General features: G+C 35.2%; 4 protein-coding genes across 4 annotated transcripts; 3 read left to right on the forward strand and 1 right to left on the reverse strand.

Moving 5' to 3' along the window:
- Positions 468-4,627, forward strand: LOC18597985 (probable receptor-like protein kinase At5g47070). The gene is made up of 5 exons (XM_007027310.2): positions 468-809; positions 1,316-1,800; positions 2,461-2,721; positions 3,010-3,132; positions 3,651-4,627. The coding sequence occupies exons 2-5, from the start codon at positions 1,420-1,422 to the stop codon at positions 4,158-4,160; spliced, it is 1,275 nt and encodes a 424-aa protein (XP_007027372.1). The 5' UTR covers positions 468-809; positions 1,316-1,419; the 3' UTR covers positions 4,161-4,627.
- LOC18597986 lies at positions 5,554-10,314 on the forward strand. The gene is made up of 11 exons (XM_007027311.2): positions 5,554-5,751; positions 7,058-7,432; positions 7,525-7,688; positions 7,825-7,898; positions 8,046-8,100; positions 8,217-8,291; positions 8,400-8,473; positions 8,567-8,615; positions 9,069-9,153; positions 9,483-9,539; positions 9,916-10,314. The coding sequence occupies exons 2-11, from the start codon at positions 7,108-7,110 to the stop codon at positions 9,969-9,971; spliced, it is 1,014 nt and encodes a 337-aa protein (XP_007027373.2). The 5' UTR covers positions 5,554-5,751; positions 7,058-7,107; the 3' UTR covers positions 9,972-10,314.
- On the reverse strand, positions 10,721-11,794 carry LOC18597987 (transcription factor TCP11). Its single transcript, XM_007027313.2, has one exon. The coding sequence runs from the start codon at positions 11,553-11,555 to the stop codon at positions 10,911-10,913; it is 645 nt and encodes a 214-aa protein (XP_007027375.2). The 5' UTR covers positions 11,556-11,794; the 3' UTR covers positions 10,721-10,910.
- LOC18597988 (RNA polymerase sigma factor sigF, chloroplastic) lies at positions 14,531-18,028 on the forward strand. Its single transcript, XM_007027314.2, has 8 exons — positions 14,531-14,821; positions 15,320-15,477; positions 15,624-15,745; positions 15,866-16,063; positions 16,144-16,417; positions 16,513-16,884; positions 17,169-17,369; positions 17,560-18,028. The coding sequence occupies exons 1-8, from the start codon at positions 14,728-14,730 to the stop codon at positions 17,845-17,847; spliced, it is 1,707 nt and encodes a 568-aa protein (XP_007027376.2). The 5' UTR covers positions 14,531-14,727; the 3' UTR covers positions 17,848-18,028.

Raw genomic sequence — 18,358 nt, forward strand, 5'->3', positions numbered from 1 at the left:
TTTGATGTTGCGGCGCCATGTTGGCCCTTTCAATCTCCTGTGCCCCAGCACAACTGAAAACCATTGGATGTCAAATAGTAACAATTAGTGACAACTAGCCAGGTATATAGCTTAAAATTAGTATATATTATAAATAATATATCCTAAAAGTGTTGAAGTTTAAATAATTCAGAAACAAGTCTATATATTTATGGTGTTTACATCAACATTTTTGGGCAAAGATTAAATATTTATGGATGTTGCAAATATCCGCAGCAATGGGGTTCATCCATTCAACCATAACAGGATGTAAAAGGATGTAAACAAACAGATAATGTACTTAATGGTTCCAAAAATTCGTATTTCAGACCACCTTGACTTTGGAGGACTCCACATTGGTCGTGAGCATCACGGAACAAGACTTTTCTACTCCCCTTAATAAACGCTAAAACAGCTCTCTCTTTTCTGTCTGTTGTTTTGTCTCTCATTTTCAAAGTACCCGTTCACACTTAAGTGGCATCCCTTCAAATAATTGAGTTAGATTTATGTTCTTATTCATTGTCGTGCAAAATGTCTTTTTGTGCTTCATTTTTCCATTTTTACTAAACTTTTGGTTGGTGAGATGACTTGTTGCCCCAGCCGGTGAGCTGCCGTGTACAGACTTCTTCTTTACAATTGAACACCGTTCATCATAATTCCAAGCATTTTGAGGTCTTTTGGGGGCACTGGACTAATGGGCTTCTCTTAAAATTCCTTAAGAATTTGGGAGCTAATTCAAGTTGACTAGTTGAGTAGCCATACTTCTGCATTTCCATCCAAGAAAATTGAAGGTTTCTTCATTTTTGGCTTATAATCAGATTTTGGTTTTTAGTAATGATTTTGTTATGAAATAAGGAGTGGGATTTTGTGGTTTTTGCTTTTGTCTTCTTGACTTGTGGATTGTGATCCAAGAAGGCAGTGTTTGGAGACTGGGTTACTCGGAAAAGTGATGATATCTCTAAAACTAAGATGTTGGATTCCCTGGAATGATTAGTAGAATTTAGAACCTTTTTGCTTTCTTTTGCCTTTTCACTGTGTATGATCTAGTTTTGGAAACTATAGGTTTTAAATTAATTTGTTTAATCTAGTTGGCTATAAACTCTTGCATTTTCATTTCTTCACCATGACTTAAAATGTGAATTTGAGCTTTCCTTGGAATTTGTTGCTCATGGTATGTTTTTTTCTTATTGGCATGTAAAGATATTAACTTTGACTTCCCTGGTCTTTTAACTTAAAGCATCACAATATTCCTAGAGAAATAAAGCTTTCTACTTATATATAGCTCTTGACTTTGCAGGTGTTGTAGGTAGTCTTTGTTTTGCTTCATCATATCTTTTTATCTCTTTCTTGGGATCTGGATCTGTACTGTGGAATTTATTGTGTTTCAATTCTTTGAGGGCTATGAAGTGTTTTATATTCCCCAGTTGGGATAAAAAAGATGAATCGAAGACCCCCAAGTCAGTTTCAACTCGGTCTATGAATTCTATATTCACTGATCGTGAAATAGGGCGATCTGGGTCTGAATTAAACTCTCAGAATGTCTCAGGAGTCAGCAATGAGTCCATGGGGAGGTCCTCTTTTCCTAGCATGTCTCAGAGACCTAGCAATCTAAGAGTGTTCACAGTTTCTGAACTTAAATCTGCCACCAAGAACTTTAGCCGCTCTGTCATGGTTGGAGAGGGTGGATTTGGTTGTGTGTACAAGGGGTTTCTCAAGAGTCCTGATGATTCATCTCAAAAGATTGAAGTAGCAGTGAAACAGCTCGGTAAAAGGGGGTTGCAGGCAAGGCTTCTTGACATGTCAACATATTGAAATTTTCTCTTCTGAATTAAGTTACCTTCTTTCGTTTATCTTTTTGAAAAGTCATAGGTAAAGATCATTGATATTCTCAGTTGTTATACTGGAGCACATTTTGATATCATATGCATACTCATGTGTCTGGATCCTATGCAAAATTAGGTTCCATCCAAGTCATTTATACTATAGTGATCTTGCATATTCACAAGAATCTGCATGGTTTATTTAAATCTATATGAATTCAATTTGCTAGCCTGGAACATTCTAGTAACAAAATTTAGCAGAAATAAATTCTCTAGTAAGTATCAGGTAGAGCTGGAAGTTTTAATCAGTCAATGAATTTGACTAAGTTCAAATAAAAACTGATACAGTTTCTCAGTAATGATATTACACAAAGATTAGGAAAAGTGTATATTTCTCCAGAAATCCTGTTTGAATTTGCTCTGCTGTTGGTGATGCTGCATATGGATGTTCTTGTTCCCCTTCTATAGACTCTATTTAATGCTTATGATGCTTAAATGCAAAATACTGAAATAAGATGGCTCCTGTGACTTTTCAAATAATAATTAAAAAAAAGATGGCTCCTGTGACTTTGAGCTGAGAACTAACTTTTATAACCTTGGCATCCCGCCTATTAATCAATAGGGGCACAAGGAGTGGGTGACAGAAGTGAATGTTCTTGGGGTGGTTGAGCATCCAAATCTTGTAAAGCTAGTGGGCTACTGTGCTGAAGATGATGAAAGAGGTATCCAAAGGCTTTTGATATATGAGTATATGCCCAATAGAAGTGTGGAAAACTATTTATCTGTTCGGTCAGAGACAACTCTTTCCTGGGAAATGAGATTGAAAATAGCCCAAGATGCTGCTCGTGGCTTAGCATACCTACATGAAGGAATGGATTTCCAGGTATAATGCTACTATTAAGTTTCCATTTCAGATATAAATTGCTTTTCCACCTGTTTCTTTCCAATGCACTGAGCTTTTGCATGATATTGTGGTGTATTTTACATTTTTTCTTCTCCTACATTATTCTTTTCTTTCCCCTAAAATTCCCTTCCAAGGGAAAAAAAAGACTAAGGGGAACCGGAGTTGAGGTTCTAAGCTCATTGTTGGCACAACCAGTAATTATTAAATTTTTTTCAGATTATTTTGGATGATACTTATCTAGGTTTCCTTCATCATATTTGACTACAGATCATCTTCAGGGATCTTAAGTCTTCTAATATCCTTCTGGATGAGCAATGGAATGCCAAGCTATCAGACTTTGGATTAGCCAGATTGGGCCCTTCAGAAGGATTAACTCATGTCTCAACAGCGGTATGTTCAGGCTATTTGACCAATCTATTACTTGAAGCTTATCCCTTTAGTCACAGCTCATGTTTAGTCCTCTAGTAATGTAAACCAAGGTTCACATGGTAGTGGAATTTTCTTATCTTCTCTAGTAGGTATCTTACTGGTAAAAACCTCCAAAAGTTTCTAAGTCTCATGACCCAAATGTCCAAATAGGTCCTTGATGCCATTGACCCAAATGTCTTTTTGATCAATGATTCGTTTCAATGTAATTATTCTATTCATGCTGTTGGATTTGCCTTGAAAAGATATTCGAAACAAATGGACAGCTTAAACCTTGTAGGATTGTGGAACTTGCCTTTAGGTTTTCAATGAAAACTCTACAATGTTTATTCAAATTATATGAGAAAGAAATGGTTTTTGTTTCTTGTTAGGTGTTTAAAAGTCAGTTTATGCTGTGAACATTGCTTGTTATAGAGTCAAGAGTAATATTTCCCCTATCTATTTATGAACCTATTTACAAGCATCAAACTGGTGATCTCCAGGTCGTTGGAACAATGGGATATGCTGCTCCTGAATACATCCAGACTGGACGTCTCACATCCAAGATTGATGTGTGGAGCTATGGGGTCTTCCTCTACGAACTCATTACTGGTAGGCGGCCTTTAGACAAAAACCGCCCAAAGAATGAGCAAAAGCTCTTGGACTGGGTAAAGCCATACCTATCTGATGCGAAGAAATTCCAGTTTATATTGGACCCAAGACTGAAAGGTAAATGCCAGCTCAAGTCTGCCCAAAGGCTTGCAACTGTGGCCAACCGATGCTTAGTCAGAAATCCAAAGTCTCGCCCTAAGATGAGTGAGGTGTTAGAAATGGTGAATCGGGTTGTAGAGGCATCAGCAGGATCGGGAAGTCCTGAACCACTATTGAAGACTTTGCCATCTGTGGAAACCTCCGGGGAAACTGGAAGAAAACATAGAAGAAGGATTATAGATTTCAGAAGTGGTGAAAAGTTTGTGTGGCCGTGGACTCCAAAGCTTGTAAGAGCATGTTAACAGCAGTGACGTCAAGGTTTAAGCGAACCAGACCTGCAGGCATTTCGGTTGGTTAGATATAACTCGAACAAACCTCACAGAGCTTTGAAGGGTTTTTAGCATGAACTTTGACTGAGCAATGCAATCAAATTTCCCACACAAATTATACATAAGGAATATTGTCATGAAATTCTCTCCTTTGCCAATATGTATAAAGCTGCTTTCTGATCATAGATGTGAAAACCTTCAGATACTGCAACTTCTTATGGGAACCATTGAACATTCTCATTTTGGTAACAGGAGGCTATTAATGGTGCTCAGAGGAAGATGCTTACAGGTGTAGAATTTGGGTTTTGTATCTGAAAATGGATTGAGTGGTTCTTTTTACCCTTTATTTTATTTTCTTTTTTTTTTTTGTGGATTTTATGATGTCATTTCCTCCATTTAGGATCACCATCCAATGCAAGCTTTCTGAAAATAACATAATATATTTGGTTTTTCCTATCTTTGTTGACGCTTGACAAGATCCAATGGTGCATGCCTTTTCATTGCATGTTAAGGGCCTTCATATCATATGTTAGAAAATTGGATTAACCCTTTTGTCTCATTTAAAGTAACCCTCTGCTATGTGCAAAATACTGGATTTCATATTAAAATCATAGTGAAACAGACATTTTGATTTTTCATGAAATAAAATTGATCTCAGCCATGACTATGTTCCTTAGTAATAACCACAATGTCTATGTCGCTGCCACGTGTACTTATTTTGGACAATAACAAATTCTTTGGACTGTCATTAGTCATTTGCTGCCACCTGTTTGTTGCCGCCTTTGGACCACCATCAATTTTAGCACCAGCCTGCGTACCCTATAAAGCTTTTGATAGAAAATTAAATAAATAATAAATCTTTTGGTGGCGGCAATTTTTTAATTCTATTCAATAAAAAATACCATGAAGAATAATTTAAATTTTTTTAAAAAATTAATAGAGTATAATTGCGGCAATTTTCTTGCATCTGTTAAATTTTATTAAATTAAATGAAAATGGCGACTTGGACTGTTTGGTCCATACTGGTCGTCAATTGAATTCTGGGACGATGGCGGATTTATTAAGATTTATTTTCAAGAAAAAGGTCAGAACGGTCATTTTCACAGCACCCAATCAGGACTAAAATCACGCAATCTCAGCCGTGTACCTCGTAATTTGCCGTCTACTAAAAGAATATCAACGCTTCCTATTTCAAACTCTGTAAGTCAAACAAAATTATTCGAAGAATCATTTAATAAAAATTTTTACAAAATGCCGCTTAAAATCAAAAGAAAATCATGTCCGCTCGATTTCGGATCCAGCGGCTCAAAAGGCCGTCCGTGTTGAGTCGGGTAGGGGCTTGCTTGTCGTTTTGACGTCCGCGGGAAACAGTTTATGTATAAATACGTGAAATAAGGGCAGTCTATTTTTTTGTAATTCTTTTGGGCTTCAAAAAATTTCAACGTTTTGATCGTTATCTTATGTCACTCGTGTACTCCATTAAAACACAGTAGTTCCTTGTTTGCTTTTCTATCTTGTTTTTTTTCTTTCTGTTGAAACCAAGGTTTCGAACTTTCAGGGTTTGGTGAGTACTTTAAATTCCATATGTTTTTGGGTTTTTTTTTTTAAATTCTTTTGATTGAATTGGACTTGGAATGATCATATATTTCTGGGTTTTGATTGATATATTTTATCTTCTTTTTTTAAATTCTGGGTGCTTCTTGTTTGTCATTTTTTAGGTTGCTTGATGCTAAAGTTTGGCCTTTTCATTGAATCTTTGTAGGTGTTTCTTTGTTTGATAGGATATATCAAGTTTTTGTTTGAATTAATGTATTCTTTTTTATGGAAATTTAGCTTCTTTGATTTGTGGTTTCCATGTTCTTTGTATTGGTTATTACTAAGAACTAATTTATGTGGAGAAACGTAAGTTATGTCTTGTCATGGAAAAGAGAGTTTTTTAACAATTAACAGAGGTTTTAGCCATTAAATTTTCTTTGTTTATGGGGAAATAAAAGCTATGTGGAGAATATGTTACAATTGAATTTAGATCAAAAGGGTAAATAAAGAAATTAAGTTTATATAATTTGACTGTTGGTAATTAAAGTTTTCATTTAGTTGGTTTTAGGATATAATAGAAATGATTCTTCGAGTACATTTAGATCTAACACGATCTTATTCTGTGTTAGGATGGAAATTTAGCTTCTTTTTTTTTTTTTGCTTTTGATAAAGTTGATTCCAATTTAGGGTTTTGTCTAAAAAGATGGTACCTTTTTCTCAACTCTTTTTGGGCTTCTTTTTAAACAAGGTAATCTGGATTCTTAACTCATAAGAAATGGTGCTCCCTTTCGGAAGGATATTGCTGGAGCAATTATCCTTAGATTGAATAAAGTAAATTGATAATTCATCATTTGTTTATTTAGAAAACTTTTTAACTTTTTAACTTTTTAACTTTTTAGAACTAATTTTAATCTATTTTAACTAGTTTTAGTTTTTTCAAGGTTTTATTTTGACGCACTTGGACAGAGTAGCACACCTTAATACAAACAGCAATTAATTTCATTTTCATTGTTAATATGAAATAGTTCCATATTCTGGTTCTGTATGGATGATTGATTTTGAAATAGCTTGAAAAATCTGGAACAACTTGTATATCAACTGGTCAATTTCAAGGAAGGATTAATTTTTTATTTTCCATCGTTTTAATAGGATAGTGAACTAACCTCCCCTAGCGAGTATATATTGTTGCAGTATCTTAATTTGATGCTTGAAGCAGAGCCTTTTGTTTTTCAGGGTAATTGCAGTTTTATGACTTGGTTCTTCATGCATGAATATAGATATTCAAATGCTTTTTTATGCGTGAATGAAAATCTAATTGAGAATTGTTTGTACAGATTGTCAAGTGTTCACTGAGATGATTTAGTGGAAAATATGCTTGAAGTTGATGATTATGTATCAACAAGATTCAGATATCGTGCATTGGTTTCTGGGCTGTGACCCGTTTTATCATTCTGCATATAATAGTGACATAATACAACATGATGCTGGTGACATATATCATCATGCACATTATTTTAGAGATCATACTGATACAGAAAGCACCCAGATAGAGAATGATGAGGTTATTGCCCGTACCCTTCAGGAAGAATTCTCACATCTAGCGGTGTCAGAAGCTTCTAAATCTTTTCATTCTGGAGAACAGCAGTTGCAATCTTACAGTGAACCTCATGATTGGCATAGTTCATCAACAGGGGACTATTATTATTCAGGTGCACAGAATGTTTTCCTTGCATTTGTATTTCACTTCCATGGTATTTTTCTGCTTATTATTATTTAGATTCTATTTTGCCACAATGCACAGGCTATGAATATGGCCAGGATGGATCTAGTGATTTGGTGCCACTTAGTTCATGCTCTAGCCCCAGTGACTCAGAGGATTTTTCCTGCTCTTTGGAGCTGACCGATGGTTATTTACTAGATGATGATGAAGTAGGCAAGAGGTTGAATCAAATGATTCCTATTCCTGTAAGTTTACCTTATAAAAATGTCGTCATTTTACATTCAATTATCCATATTTGTGATTCTCTTATCTGGAGTTAAAATTGTGAGTTGATGCATACAAGCCATTTTCTTCTGATGCATTTAAATCTGTTCTGTGCAGCATGTCCCTAGAATCAATGGAGAAATACCATCAATTGATGAAGCAATGTCAGATCATGAAAGGTTGTTGAACAGGTATTAATTGTATGTGAATAAGAAGCGTATCAAGGATTTTCCTTTTTTTTTAAAATTTTTTGGGAGGGAGGGGGTTGTTGGCTGGCTTGGTGATTTGGTTAAATCAGCTAAGCAAGGTTGATGCTAGATTTTTTTTTTCCTAAATAGATTGCAGGCATATGGTTTTGTTGAGCTCAAGGTTCAAGGGGATGGTAACTGTCAGGTTTTTTCTTATAATCTATCCCCATATTGAGTCATTTAGGCTTGGAATTATCTTAGTTTGTGGTTTGACCTGTGCATTTCTGGAATAATATTTGTGGTCGATTTTTCCTTTTCCAGTTCCGTGCACTGTCAGATCAGTTATATCACACACCTGATAATCACAAATATGTGAGACGACAAGTTGTGAATCAGGTTTGTTGTCCCCGAATTAAATTTTTGCTTTCATAACATAAAAGTTGTTTATCAAGGCATATAAATTGATCCTGATGTAGCTTTTACTATAATGGCTTGTTTTGCCAGCTTAAATCTCACCCAGAGACATATGAAGGATATGTTCCCATGGATTATGCTGACTATTTGAAGAAGATGTCAAAGTAATAGTTAAATTATCTACTTTTCTTGTTTATGCTCATTCAAGCTTTTGGTCAAAGAATGGCCATGTTAATACCCTTTACAAATGGTACCAGGAGTGGCGAGTGGGGTGATCATGTTACATTGCAGGCGGCTGCGGACTCGGTATGTGTTAAAATTTATAATAAGTGAACACCTTCCTTTTGATAGAAAATTGGGTTGTGACTGAAAATTTTTATTATTATTAATTTTCTTTTTGACTTAGCAAAAAAAAAATTTACCAATTTACCATAAATTTTATATGCAACTAGTTGTTGCCTTCTGTTTTATTTATCAGTTCATTTCTTGTATTGGATGTCCCCTAATTTTACACCTACATGTTTTAGTATATATTTTCATTGCCTGAATTTAATTCTAAGAATATTTTCATTGACTTTCTGAACAAACAAAGAAGTAAAGTGTGAATATCATGATACATGTGTTTTAGCTATGTGGCAGAGTTGTCTCCTCCACCCCCCAAATGTGGTGCAGCTCTCACCCTCTTTTTCTTTTATTTGCGTACGACTGGGTATCCATGCATTTTTCATGTCTAATACTAGCAACATTCCTTTTTTGCAGTATGGCGTAAGAATTTTTGTTATAACTTCCTTTAAGGACACTTGTTACATTGAGATTCTTCCTAACTTCCAGAAGTCAAAAGGAGGTAAAATTTCAGTCCTTTTGCTTCTGCTGCAAGCCTACCTCTTCTTTGTTTTTCCTCTGGTTGTGTTTTGGAGATTTCTTTTTTCATATAGAACTAAGATAATGATCTTTTCTTGTCCAATGAAAGCCTAAAGGTAAATACCTTTTGTTGTTAATTTCTTTGTAAAGTGTAGTCTGCTTTTGTATCCATCTGCACTTTTTGCAAAAGAAGCAAAAAACACAAGTAAAGATATAACAACATTGAAGCTTTTTTTTTTTCTTTGCTCTCGTTTGTTTTTCTATGCTCTCGTATATGCTAAGCCTTTTGAGTTGTTGTGTGTTCTAATACAGTCATTTTCTTGAGTTTTTGGGCCGAAGTTCACTACAACTCAATCTACATTCAAGGAGGTGACTATATTACATTTTCCTCTTTTGTTTAGCTTGCACAGAATAATTTATATTTTATTTGAGCACAATAGAAGTAGTATCAGAAATATTCTCAAAAGTCCCGGTCACTGAGCAGCAAAAAGAGCTAATTTTATTTACTTATTCTTTCAAATACAAGGGGGAATGCTTAGCTAAGCTTCTCGTGGTGTGTGAACCAAGGTCTCCGACCTATTTGGTTGTGTGAAGAACCTTGATAGGAGGATTGGGAAGCCTACAATGTCGTCTGCTTTCCAACTTAAAATGGAATTGCATGTGTCATAGTTCAATGCTTTACCATGTCCATCATTCCTCTAATATCATCGTTTTGTTTTGCATTTTGCTTTGTTCTTGATTCTAGATCTCCCCTCAGTTGAGGTTCCAAGGAAGAGAAAGTGGTGGAATTTTGGGAACTAACACAAATAAGGGCGAGTCAAGCTTCCACCATTATTGTTGCTGTCGACTTGCCCAAGCTGTTCAATCGCTCGAAAGACACACCCTGAGTCCCCTTCGAACCATCATAATAATCTTTGCTTTCACAACGATATAGTATTTCCTACTACTTTATATTGTAAAACGAACATAAAAGGAAAAGGCCTTATGATACTTCTGGCCTGCCCTTGAATGTTGCCAATATTCACAGCTCAAATTTTGCATACATGAAAGAATTCCAACAGGAGTGTATCTGTTGTTCATACTTATTCTTTGTTGATTCAAACATAATCAATCTCAGCATTGAGAACTCTGGTTTTCTTTCCAATGGCATGATGCGGTACATTCCATTCTGCTCATCCAGATACTATATCTTTCAAAAAGAAAGATTATAATCGATGTTTGTGTCTGAAGTTTGAATTGGTCAAGAATCAAGTGTGACCAACTGACCGTTGGATATGACCCTAGAAACAGTTCTTACTGTATCGGAAAGACTGAATTTTTGAAATTTGAACAAGGTGGGTCAGTCTTCAGAGGAGACCTGCTGCAGCTTGTTTTAAGAATTAAAAATTGTCTGCCAGTTTTATTCTCCTGCAAACTTACATGTCATGAATAGATGAATCGTGGGTCCATTTCCTCCATTTCAGCAGTGCTTTTGATTCTCATTGTTTCTCAGTCCACTCATCTAAACCCAGAACCTACTTCACTCTACAATGCCGGAAAAAGAAAAAGAATTTGACTCAAAAAATTAAAGAGTAATATTTAATTTCCATTCCTGAACAATTTACAGGGATAAAAAGAAGGCATTTCTAAGTGCCAAGATCCATCACTTCAAGTTCTGCAATCTAAACTAAGAAAATAAAAATACTACCCAATTATACAGATTATATATATATATATATATATAGCTGTACTTCCCCGTCTCTATTCATGATGCCTAATCTCTTCTTCCTCGTCTTCCACCCGCTGCCTCTCCTCCACCTCCTCTGCCGCCGTCGTAGGCTGCAACAACAACGCCGTAAATGGCATATGTTGATACCCACTTCTTCCTACAGCTGAATACTGAAACCCTACTGGTTGGCACAAGTCCAACCGACAATTCGGCGGTGGCGCCGTCATGGTAAACATCCCTGCCACTACGCTGCCGCTGCCAACCCCTACCGGGTGTACCTGACACGACACAGAAGGCGGAGAAGCGGAAGTCATCGTGGGGCCGGCGGGACAAGAGATTTCATGGGCTGCAGGGACGGTGCCGGACCCGGTGGCGGCAATGATAGAAGGCTCGGCTTGACGGAGCAGCCACTCGATGGTCTCACCGTCGGAGCGGTGGCCGAGTTCTCGAGTCAGCTGGAAGATCCGGGCTGCACAAAGGGCCGGCATCCGAACACGGCGGCCACGACCATTCACTTTGGTGTGGCGGTCTTTAGAAAGCGAAGAAACGGGTTTCCGAGTAGGGAGAGCGAGTTGGGTCTTGGGAGTCGACTCATCAGAGACCACCGAGTTAATGTTCGAGTTCTGGTGGTTGTGGTTGGCGGTGGAGAATTTGTGAAGCGCCATTTCAGAGCCCATGGAGGGTTAAGGCTAGGGTTTTAAAGGGCTTATTTAGGGTTCGGAACCGTTTTGGCGTATTTGGGCGGTGTGGGATGCTACTGACCCCACGCAGAGGAAAGCGGAGTCTCTTTTAAAGGTGGCGGGGAAAGAGATCGAAGGGTCCGATTTGTCTTGACGTGAGGGTTCGGCTGACGTGTCGAGCTGGGGTTTCATCAACTTTGTGATGTGGGGTCCAGTAATGGGGTTAGGACAGTTCCCCGTCCTAGTTTGGGTGTGGATGGTGGGTCCCTCTTTAGATGTTGTATGGGTGGATCCCACTTTTGGTACGTTGATTTAGATTGATACATATGTATGATGGATCCTTTACCAAAATTTTTGCTTGGGTTGCAATAATTGGAGAGTGATTTTGGGCCTTGATTTATTTTTGGAGCATTTTTTTCTAAGAAAATAGATTTTCTTTCTCACTTGTAACACCTATTATTCAAATTTTGAAAATATTTTTATTACTCAATAAATAAATTTTATTAATAAATTTAAACATAATGATTTAAAACATCATGAATTATTTAAGAAAATTTATATAAATTTATATTCTACTATTACTTTCAATTAAGTTTTTGTATTTTTATTTTATATCAAATAATCACTTAAAAATAATTATTTTTAATTAAAATATTATTTATTATTTTATACATACTTGAAAAATAAAAATATCACGTAATGATGTCATTATGTTATCATGTCATATTATTATTTATTATGACATGTTAACATTATATTGTATAAAGTAATAAGTGATGTTTTGATTAACAATAATTAATTAATTAATAATTATAAAAAAATATTTTATTTAAAATAAAAAATATAAATACTTAATTAAATTTAATAAAAGATAAAATTTTATTTAAATTTTTTTAAAATAAATCAAATATTTTTTTAAATATCATATGATAAATTTAATTATTTAAAGAAATTTGCCTTTATAAAAAATAATTAAAATCTATTTAAATTTTTTATAATTTAAAATTTGAACTTTAAATTCAATTTTTATTATTAAATAAAATGTCCAAATCTAAAACTATGTTAATTTTGCACTTCTAGAAAGATTTGAAAAGTAGGGGTAAAAAAAAAAAAATAGGGAAGACATAGTCGTGCGAGAGACGTGGCATGGGAAACCGTGTGCTAGGAGTTGGGGAAGGTGACAGATTGTACTTTGAAACAAACCAAGTGAGTCGTCTGACAATCTGACAGACACATTGACAACCCTTGGAATTTGCAACTTTCTCCCGGGACTCACCCCCTTGTCTCTTGTGGCCTCCTGCATCCCTCCACTGATTCTCAGATCTCAACCGTGACTTCACTTAATCTAATGTGATTTGACAATGACCTAATTTTCTAATTTAATTCCCTTCCAGCTGAATTGTGATTTAAGTATCGAAACGACACTTGAAAAAGGTTGAAACGATCCAAACTATTTCATCCAATCACCACGTTCCCATTTTCCTTACCTAAAAGTCATGCTATCTAAAATAATGCTAAAATTATTTTAATTTTTTTATATTTTTATTTTTAATCAAATAAATTTTTATAATTAATCATTGATTAAGAGTTATTAATTAAAATCTCATTTATCTTTTTATAACATGTGTCATACTAATATGTTATAATAAATGATAATATGATATGATAATATGATTGTGTTATATTTTTCAACTTTCTTGTTAACGAATGTCATTTATCTTTCTCTATCATGTGGTATTTTAATATATTATAATAAATGATATCGTAATGTATTAATGAGATATGATAATATGATTATATAATACTTTTTAACTTTTACGTCAGTAAATGTCACTTGTTTTTATATTTCATGCAACATGCTAATACATTATAATGGATGATAAAGCAGAATATTAATGTAATATGATAACATAATCACGTGGTATTTTTTAATATTCATGTTAGCTTCATATTAACATAAAATGATAAATGATATTTTGATTAATGATAGCTAATTAATTATTAGTTGTCAAAATCCATTTGTCCAAAATAAATAACAATAACTAAAATTAAATAATAAGAAAAATAAAGATTTATCTTAATTTTTTTAATAATTCAAAAACTTTTTAAAAACATTATGCCTACATAAAACTATATCACACATTTAGATAATAAACAAATGATGGATTGATTGTGATCAAAGTAATGCAAGTTGGAATTTTTTGATTATTTACAAACGTTATGGGAAAAATAAATAATAATTTAATAAATATTGAATTTTTATAGAAAATTGAAAAGTCAAGTTAAGGAACATTTATTATTATGCTTAGTATTTAAGAGTAATGACAATATATACATGATACCATTCATTTGAATTAAACCAATCAAAGTAAGAATTCCTTAATAATGAAGCTTATATTCATAACTAGGATATGGGTATTTGATCATTTAATTAGTACATGATTAATTGTCTAAAGAGTAGAGTTTAATTTTTTTTTTCAATTAAATAAAAAAAAAACTTATATTCATAGCCACCAACAAAGCCACATGTTAGCATGTGTTCTTTGGTCAAGACTGATGAGACTTTTCGTTTGCTAAAATGTTGACCACTTGAATTGATTTTCCACCAATTTGTTTCAATGTCTCCTTAAATTCAACACGTTACCTCAAAAGTTTTTTCATTACTTCCAAACCCTCTTCTTAATATTCTTCTCTCTCCCAATCTCTATCTTTTCCGCCAACAAAAAATGGGCCCCACAATGCTGTGACGTCAAGTGGGGCCGAATCGGTTTGTTTAGCGAGCCCATACAGTTTCTCAACATCCACAAAGCCCAACCCAAATCAGTGGTTAAGTGGTGCCCAACTTGGGCTTCATCAGCGGTATCAGAATTCAGATGGGCCTAGAAAAATATCCTTCGGACGATTATCTGTACGGGCCCCAAGGTGTATAAGGCCCAACCTCATCCATTTGAATGGTGGATTACCAAATTTGAGGCGTGGAATGGATTTTTCTCAGCAGGGCGGTGCTCAGCTTCTTCTTCTTTATCTACAGACTGCAAAGCTCAAAGCTCTGGCTTTTGAACGCGCATTCTCTATAAAGCAACAAGCAAACTCACACATACCCAGATGAACGAACCTAATAATGTTTAAGATTACGTTGTAGAGAAAAACAATAGTTACATTTCCATCCATGGAAGCTGCAAGGAATTTGCTTTCTTCTCCTCCTACTTTTTCGACAAGAACCCAACTCAAAAGTTCTGTTTTTTCAACATCATCTTCTTCAGGTAACATTTATTTCTAGTATTGGGGACATTGTTTTCTTTTGTTGTTTGTAATCATTAGTTTAATACCCAGTTTAGAATTACTCTAGTAGTCTACTTGTTGTGTCGCTAGAGTGTTCGATGTTCTGTTTGTTAGATTAACTTCCTTGGGATTTTCTTTTTGAAGCATTTTTGTTCTTTAAGGATATGTAGCAATGATTGTTGGTCTTAGAAATGGGAATTATGCACATGGTAGACTGAAACTTACTGTTACTTCATTGGTCAATTTGCTTTTAAGTTGAATGCATAAATTCAACTCTTTTACATTTTTTGATATATGGTGCAGTTGTTGTATTTATATAACTTCCGGGTTTTTGATAAAATTATGTATGTTTATGGAGATATAGATGGATAGAAAACTGTCTATATGTGGTTATGCATGAATGTATGTGTTTTGCTCTCAAGTTCTGAGAAATAATGATTTTTAAGTTATGAATGACAATATATGTATCAATTATGCAGTTTTGATGTTTCATGAGCAAGCAGCTCCTGCAGCAACTTCTATTCCGATTACTTCTGTAGCTAGGCATTTTCCTACATCAGTTCTTTTACAAGAGCAGCGTGATGACTATAGACCTCTGCCTGTCTTGCACTTCTTTAAGGAAGATAAAGCATACCCGGTGAGATTGTTGTTTTATCTATGCAGAACATATACGGAAACACAGACTTACCTTTTATGTTCGTTTTCTGGTCATTTTGTTGATATCTTTTCTCAATATTTGTTCGGAAACTCCTTACTTAGATATCATTATTTACTTGATTACAGGGAGCAACAGACAAACAGCAGATTGAGAATGGGGCATCACTTAATGAAGAGAATGCCTCCAACAACTTTGGCCAGTTGGGATTTGAAAAGAAATTGCTCCAGTGGCCTGATTTAACGCAATTGTAAATGAACTAAATCTCATCTATTGATTGCTTCCGGCATCAAATATCCCTGTGACTGTAATCTCTTTCCCCCTGAATTCCAGCCTCATGGGCTGCTTTAATTGTTTTTTTCAATCTCAGATTGTCACTTTTGGAATCAGAGGAGAATCCATCATCTACCTCGAATATGCAGTCTGTTGCAGCTGATACCAAGGAGATTGTGGATGTTGAACCAAGTAATATAGTTGCCCTTGCTAAGAAGGCTTTGTCAGCATCTAAACAAGCTGCATCGTTGTCTGAGGACCTCAAATTAGATCTTGATGATTCACTTTCTAATAGGTTAGTTTCTATATTGTCTTCCTAGTTTTATTTATATTCTAGGTTAAACCGTTGAGGACTGATATCTAATGCTATTGCAGCTTGGGGTCTGCTAATTCGTGTACTTTGCCAGTTGAGAAGGAGGAAGTAGTTACTGTTAGGTCAACCAGACGTTTAGAGAGACAGTCTAAACGACGGAGGGTGCAACCTAAAGTTACAATTCGTGAGACCTACAGTTCACGAAGGACGGATGTAAGAAGAAAGTTGAGTGAAGGCTTTGATCCTAATGATCCCCTTCGATTGTTCTTGTGGGGTCCTGAGACAAAACAACTCTTGACTGCTAAAGAAGAGTCTGAATTGAGTAATCAAGTACAGGTACCTTTTTCAATCCTGCCTATTTTTTAAAGCATGGAAATAAGGAATTTTTTGTTTGTAAAATGTCTTATTCGTGGTGCTTGTAACACCTACAGAATTTGATGAGATTAGAGAAGGTGAAGAGTAAGCTTCAATCTCAGTTTGGGCGTGAACCAACCTTGGTTGAATGGGCTGAAGCCATAGGTCTTCGTTGTTCAGCCTTGCAGGCAGAACTCCACTCTGGAAACAGCAGTCGGGATAAATTGATCTATGCGAATTTGCGCATGGTGGTTCACATTGCTAAACAATATCAGAGCCGTGGTCTTAGCCTTCAGGATCTGCTGCAGGAGGGAAGTATGGGTCTTATGAAAAGTGTTGAGAGGTTCAAACCACAAGTTGGATGTCGATTTGCCACCTATGCCTATTGGTGGATAAGGCAAACAATTAGGAAGTCTATAATGCAACATTCCAGAACTGTTCGATTGCCGGTACTTATAATTTCCTTCTCTTTCTAATTTCTAATTTCAAAAATGAAGTTTATGCTTGCTGGCATGTATGCCACCTACACATGGAGCCACGTTATGTTTGAAAGTATACAGTCTTTGTCCTATTGCATTCTAGTTCTTTGCCAACATAATAATGTTGGATAGGACCATATCTCTTCAAGTAGCTGGAAATCTTATAAGTTTATCATATATGTTTAAGGCAGACAGATTTTTATTATATTACTGAGATATATTATACCAGTGAAGAACCTATATATTGTTCTCAGGAGAATGTACATACCCTTTTGAGCAAAGTATTGGATGCAAAAAAATCATACATTCGAGAAGGAAATCATTGTCCTTCCAAAGAAGAACTAGCAAGACGTGTTGGAATTACGGTTGAGAAGTTGGATAAGTTGCTATTCACAACAAGGATGCCACTTTCTATGCAACAATCTGTGTGGGTGGACCAGGATATCACCTTTCAGGTAATGCTTTCATTTTACCTTGATTCCCATGTGGTAACATTTATTGATTAAAAATGTGAATGACCAAAGACAGGGAAATTGTGGTGCAAAAAGGGGTGCCACTCATTTACAAATTTTAAAGAATTTCCTAAATATGTAGCTTTAAACCCGGCCATCCTATACTAGTTCTTGGTTCTTGTCATGGTCGCAGGAGGTAACGCCAGATACTGGTATTGAGATCCCAGATGTTAGTGTGGCAAAGCAACTGATGAGGCAGCATGTGCGCAACCTTCTAAGTGTTCTCAGCCCGAGAGAAAGGACGATAATCAAGCTAAGATTTGGTATTGAAGAAAGCAAAGAGAATTCTCTGTCTGAGATAGGAAACATGTTCGGATTATCCAAGGAAAGGGTGAGGCAGCTAGAGAGCCGGGCGTTATACAAGCTCAAGCAATGCCTCAACAAACATGGACTTGGTGCATATGTAGATTTGCTTGTTTAGATATAGAGACACAGACATATCCCCTTTAGATTCACCGGTTCATCCAAGGGCGAGAGTGAAATCTGTTGTTAAGCTTATGGCAGCGTAAGAATATGGCCTAAAGCCTTCAACCGCTTAAAATGCTTCCACATTGTAATCTGACCGTGATGTTTTTCTTGTTAATAAAATAAATTGTATCCCTAAAGTGTTGTCTTACGTATAAATAGCTGAGTTTTAAACCAAATTACTAAAGTTAAAAAATTCAAGTAAAAAAAGTGATAGTTTAAAAAAGAAGTTTAATTATATATGAACATTGTATTTTCTTATTAATATGATGATTTGTTAAACATGATGTATTATTATTTTTATTTATTTCATAATATTTTTTTACTGTTTTAGATTATGAGGCATAAAAATTCAATTTTTCTCTATCCACAACACTCTTTTCTTAAATCCTAGAAATTTATTTTTTTTATTTGTTTGTTTTTCAACTCTGTTTAAAACTATTAGTTCACATTGAATAATTTTATAT

Source organism: Theobroma cacao, chromosome 5, assembly GCF_000208745.1.
Source record: "Theobroma cacao cultivar B97-61/B2 chromosome 5, Criollo_cocoa_genome_V2, whole genome shotgun sequence".
NCBI lineage: Eukaryota > Viridiplantae > Streptophyta > Magnoliopsida > Malvales > Malvaceae > Theobroma > Theobroma cacao.

Excerpts from the sequence above, each read along its gene's own strand:
- LOC18597985 (XM_007027310.2), top strand. The coding sequence starts at position 1,420 with ATGAAGTGTTTTATATTCCCCAGTTGGGATAAAAAAGATGAATCGAAG. Across the intron at positions 1,801-2,460 it reads TCGGTAAAAGGGGGTTGCAG|GGGCACAAGGAGTGGGTGAC; the intron begins GCAAGGCTTCTT and ends ATTAATCAATAG. Across the intron at positions 2,722-3,009 it reads ATGAAGGAATGGATTTCCAG|ATCATCTTCAGGGATCTTAA; the intron begins GTATAATGCTAC and ends ATTTGACTACAG.
- LOC18597986 (XM_007027311.2), top strand. The coding sequence starts at position 7,108 with ATGATTATGTATCAACAAGATTCAGATATCGTGCATTGGTTTCTGGGC. Across the intron at positions 7,689-7,824 it reads ATCAAATGATTCCTATTCCT|CATGTCCCTAGAATCAATGG; the intron begins GTAAGTTTACCT and ends TGTTCTGTGCAG. Across the intron at positions 8,292-8,399 it reads GACGACAAGTTGTGAATCAG|CTTAAATCTCACCCAGAGAC; the intron begins GTTTGTTGTCCC and ends TTGTTTTGCCAG.
- LOC18597987 (XM_007027313.2), bottom strand. The coding sequence starts at position 11,555 with ATGGGCTCTGAAATGGCGCTTCACAAATTCTCCACCGCCAACCACAAC.
- LOC18597988 (XM_007027314.2), top strand. The coding sequence starts at position 14,728 with ATGGAAGCTGCAAGGAATTTGCTTTCTTCTCCTCCTACTTTTTCGACA. Across the intron at positions 15,478-15,623 it reads AGGAAGATAAAGCATACCCG|GGAGCAACAGACAAACAGCA; the intron begins GTGAGATTGTTG and ends ACTTGATTACAG. Across the intron at positions 17,370-17,559 it reads ACCAGGATATCACCTTTCAG|GAGGTAACGCCAGATACTGG; the intron begins GTAATGCTTTCA and ends TCATGGTCGCAG.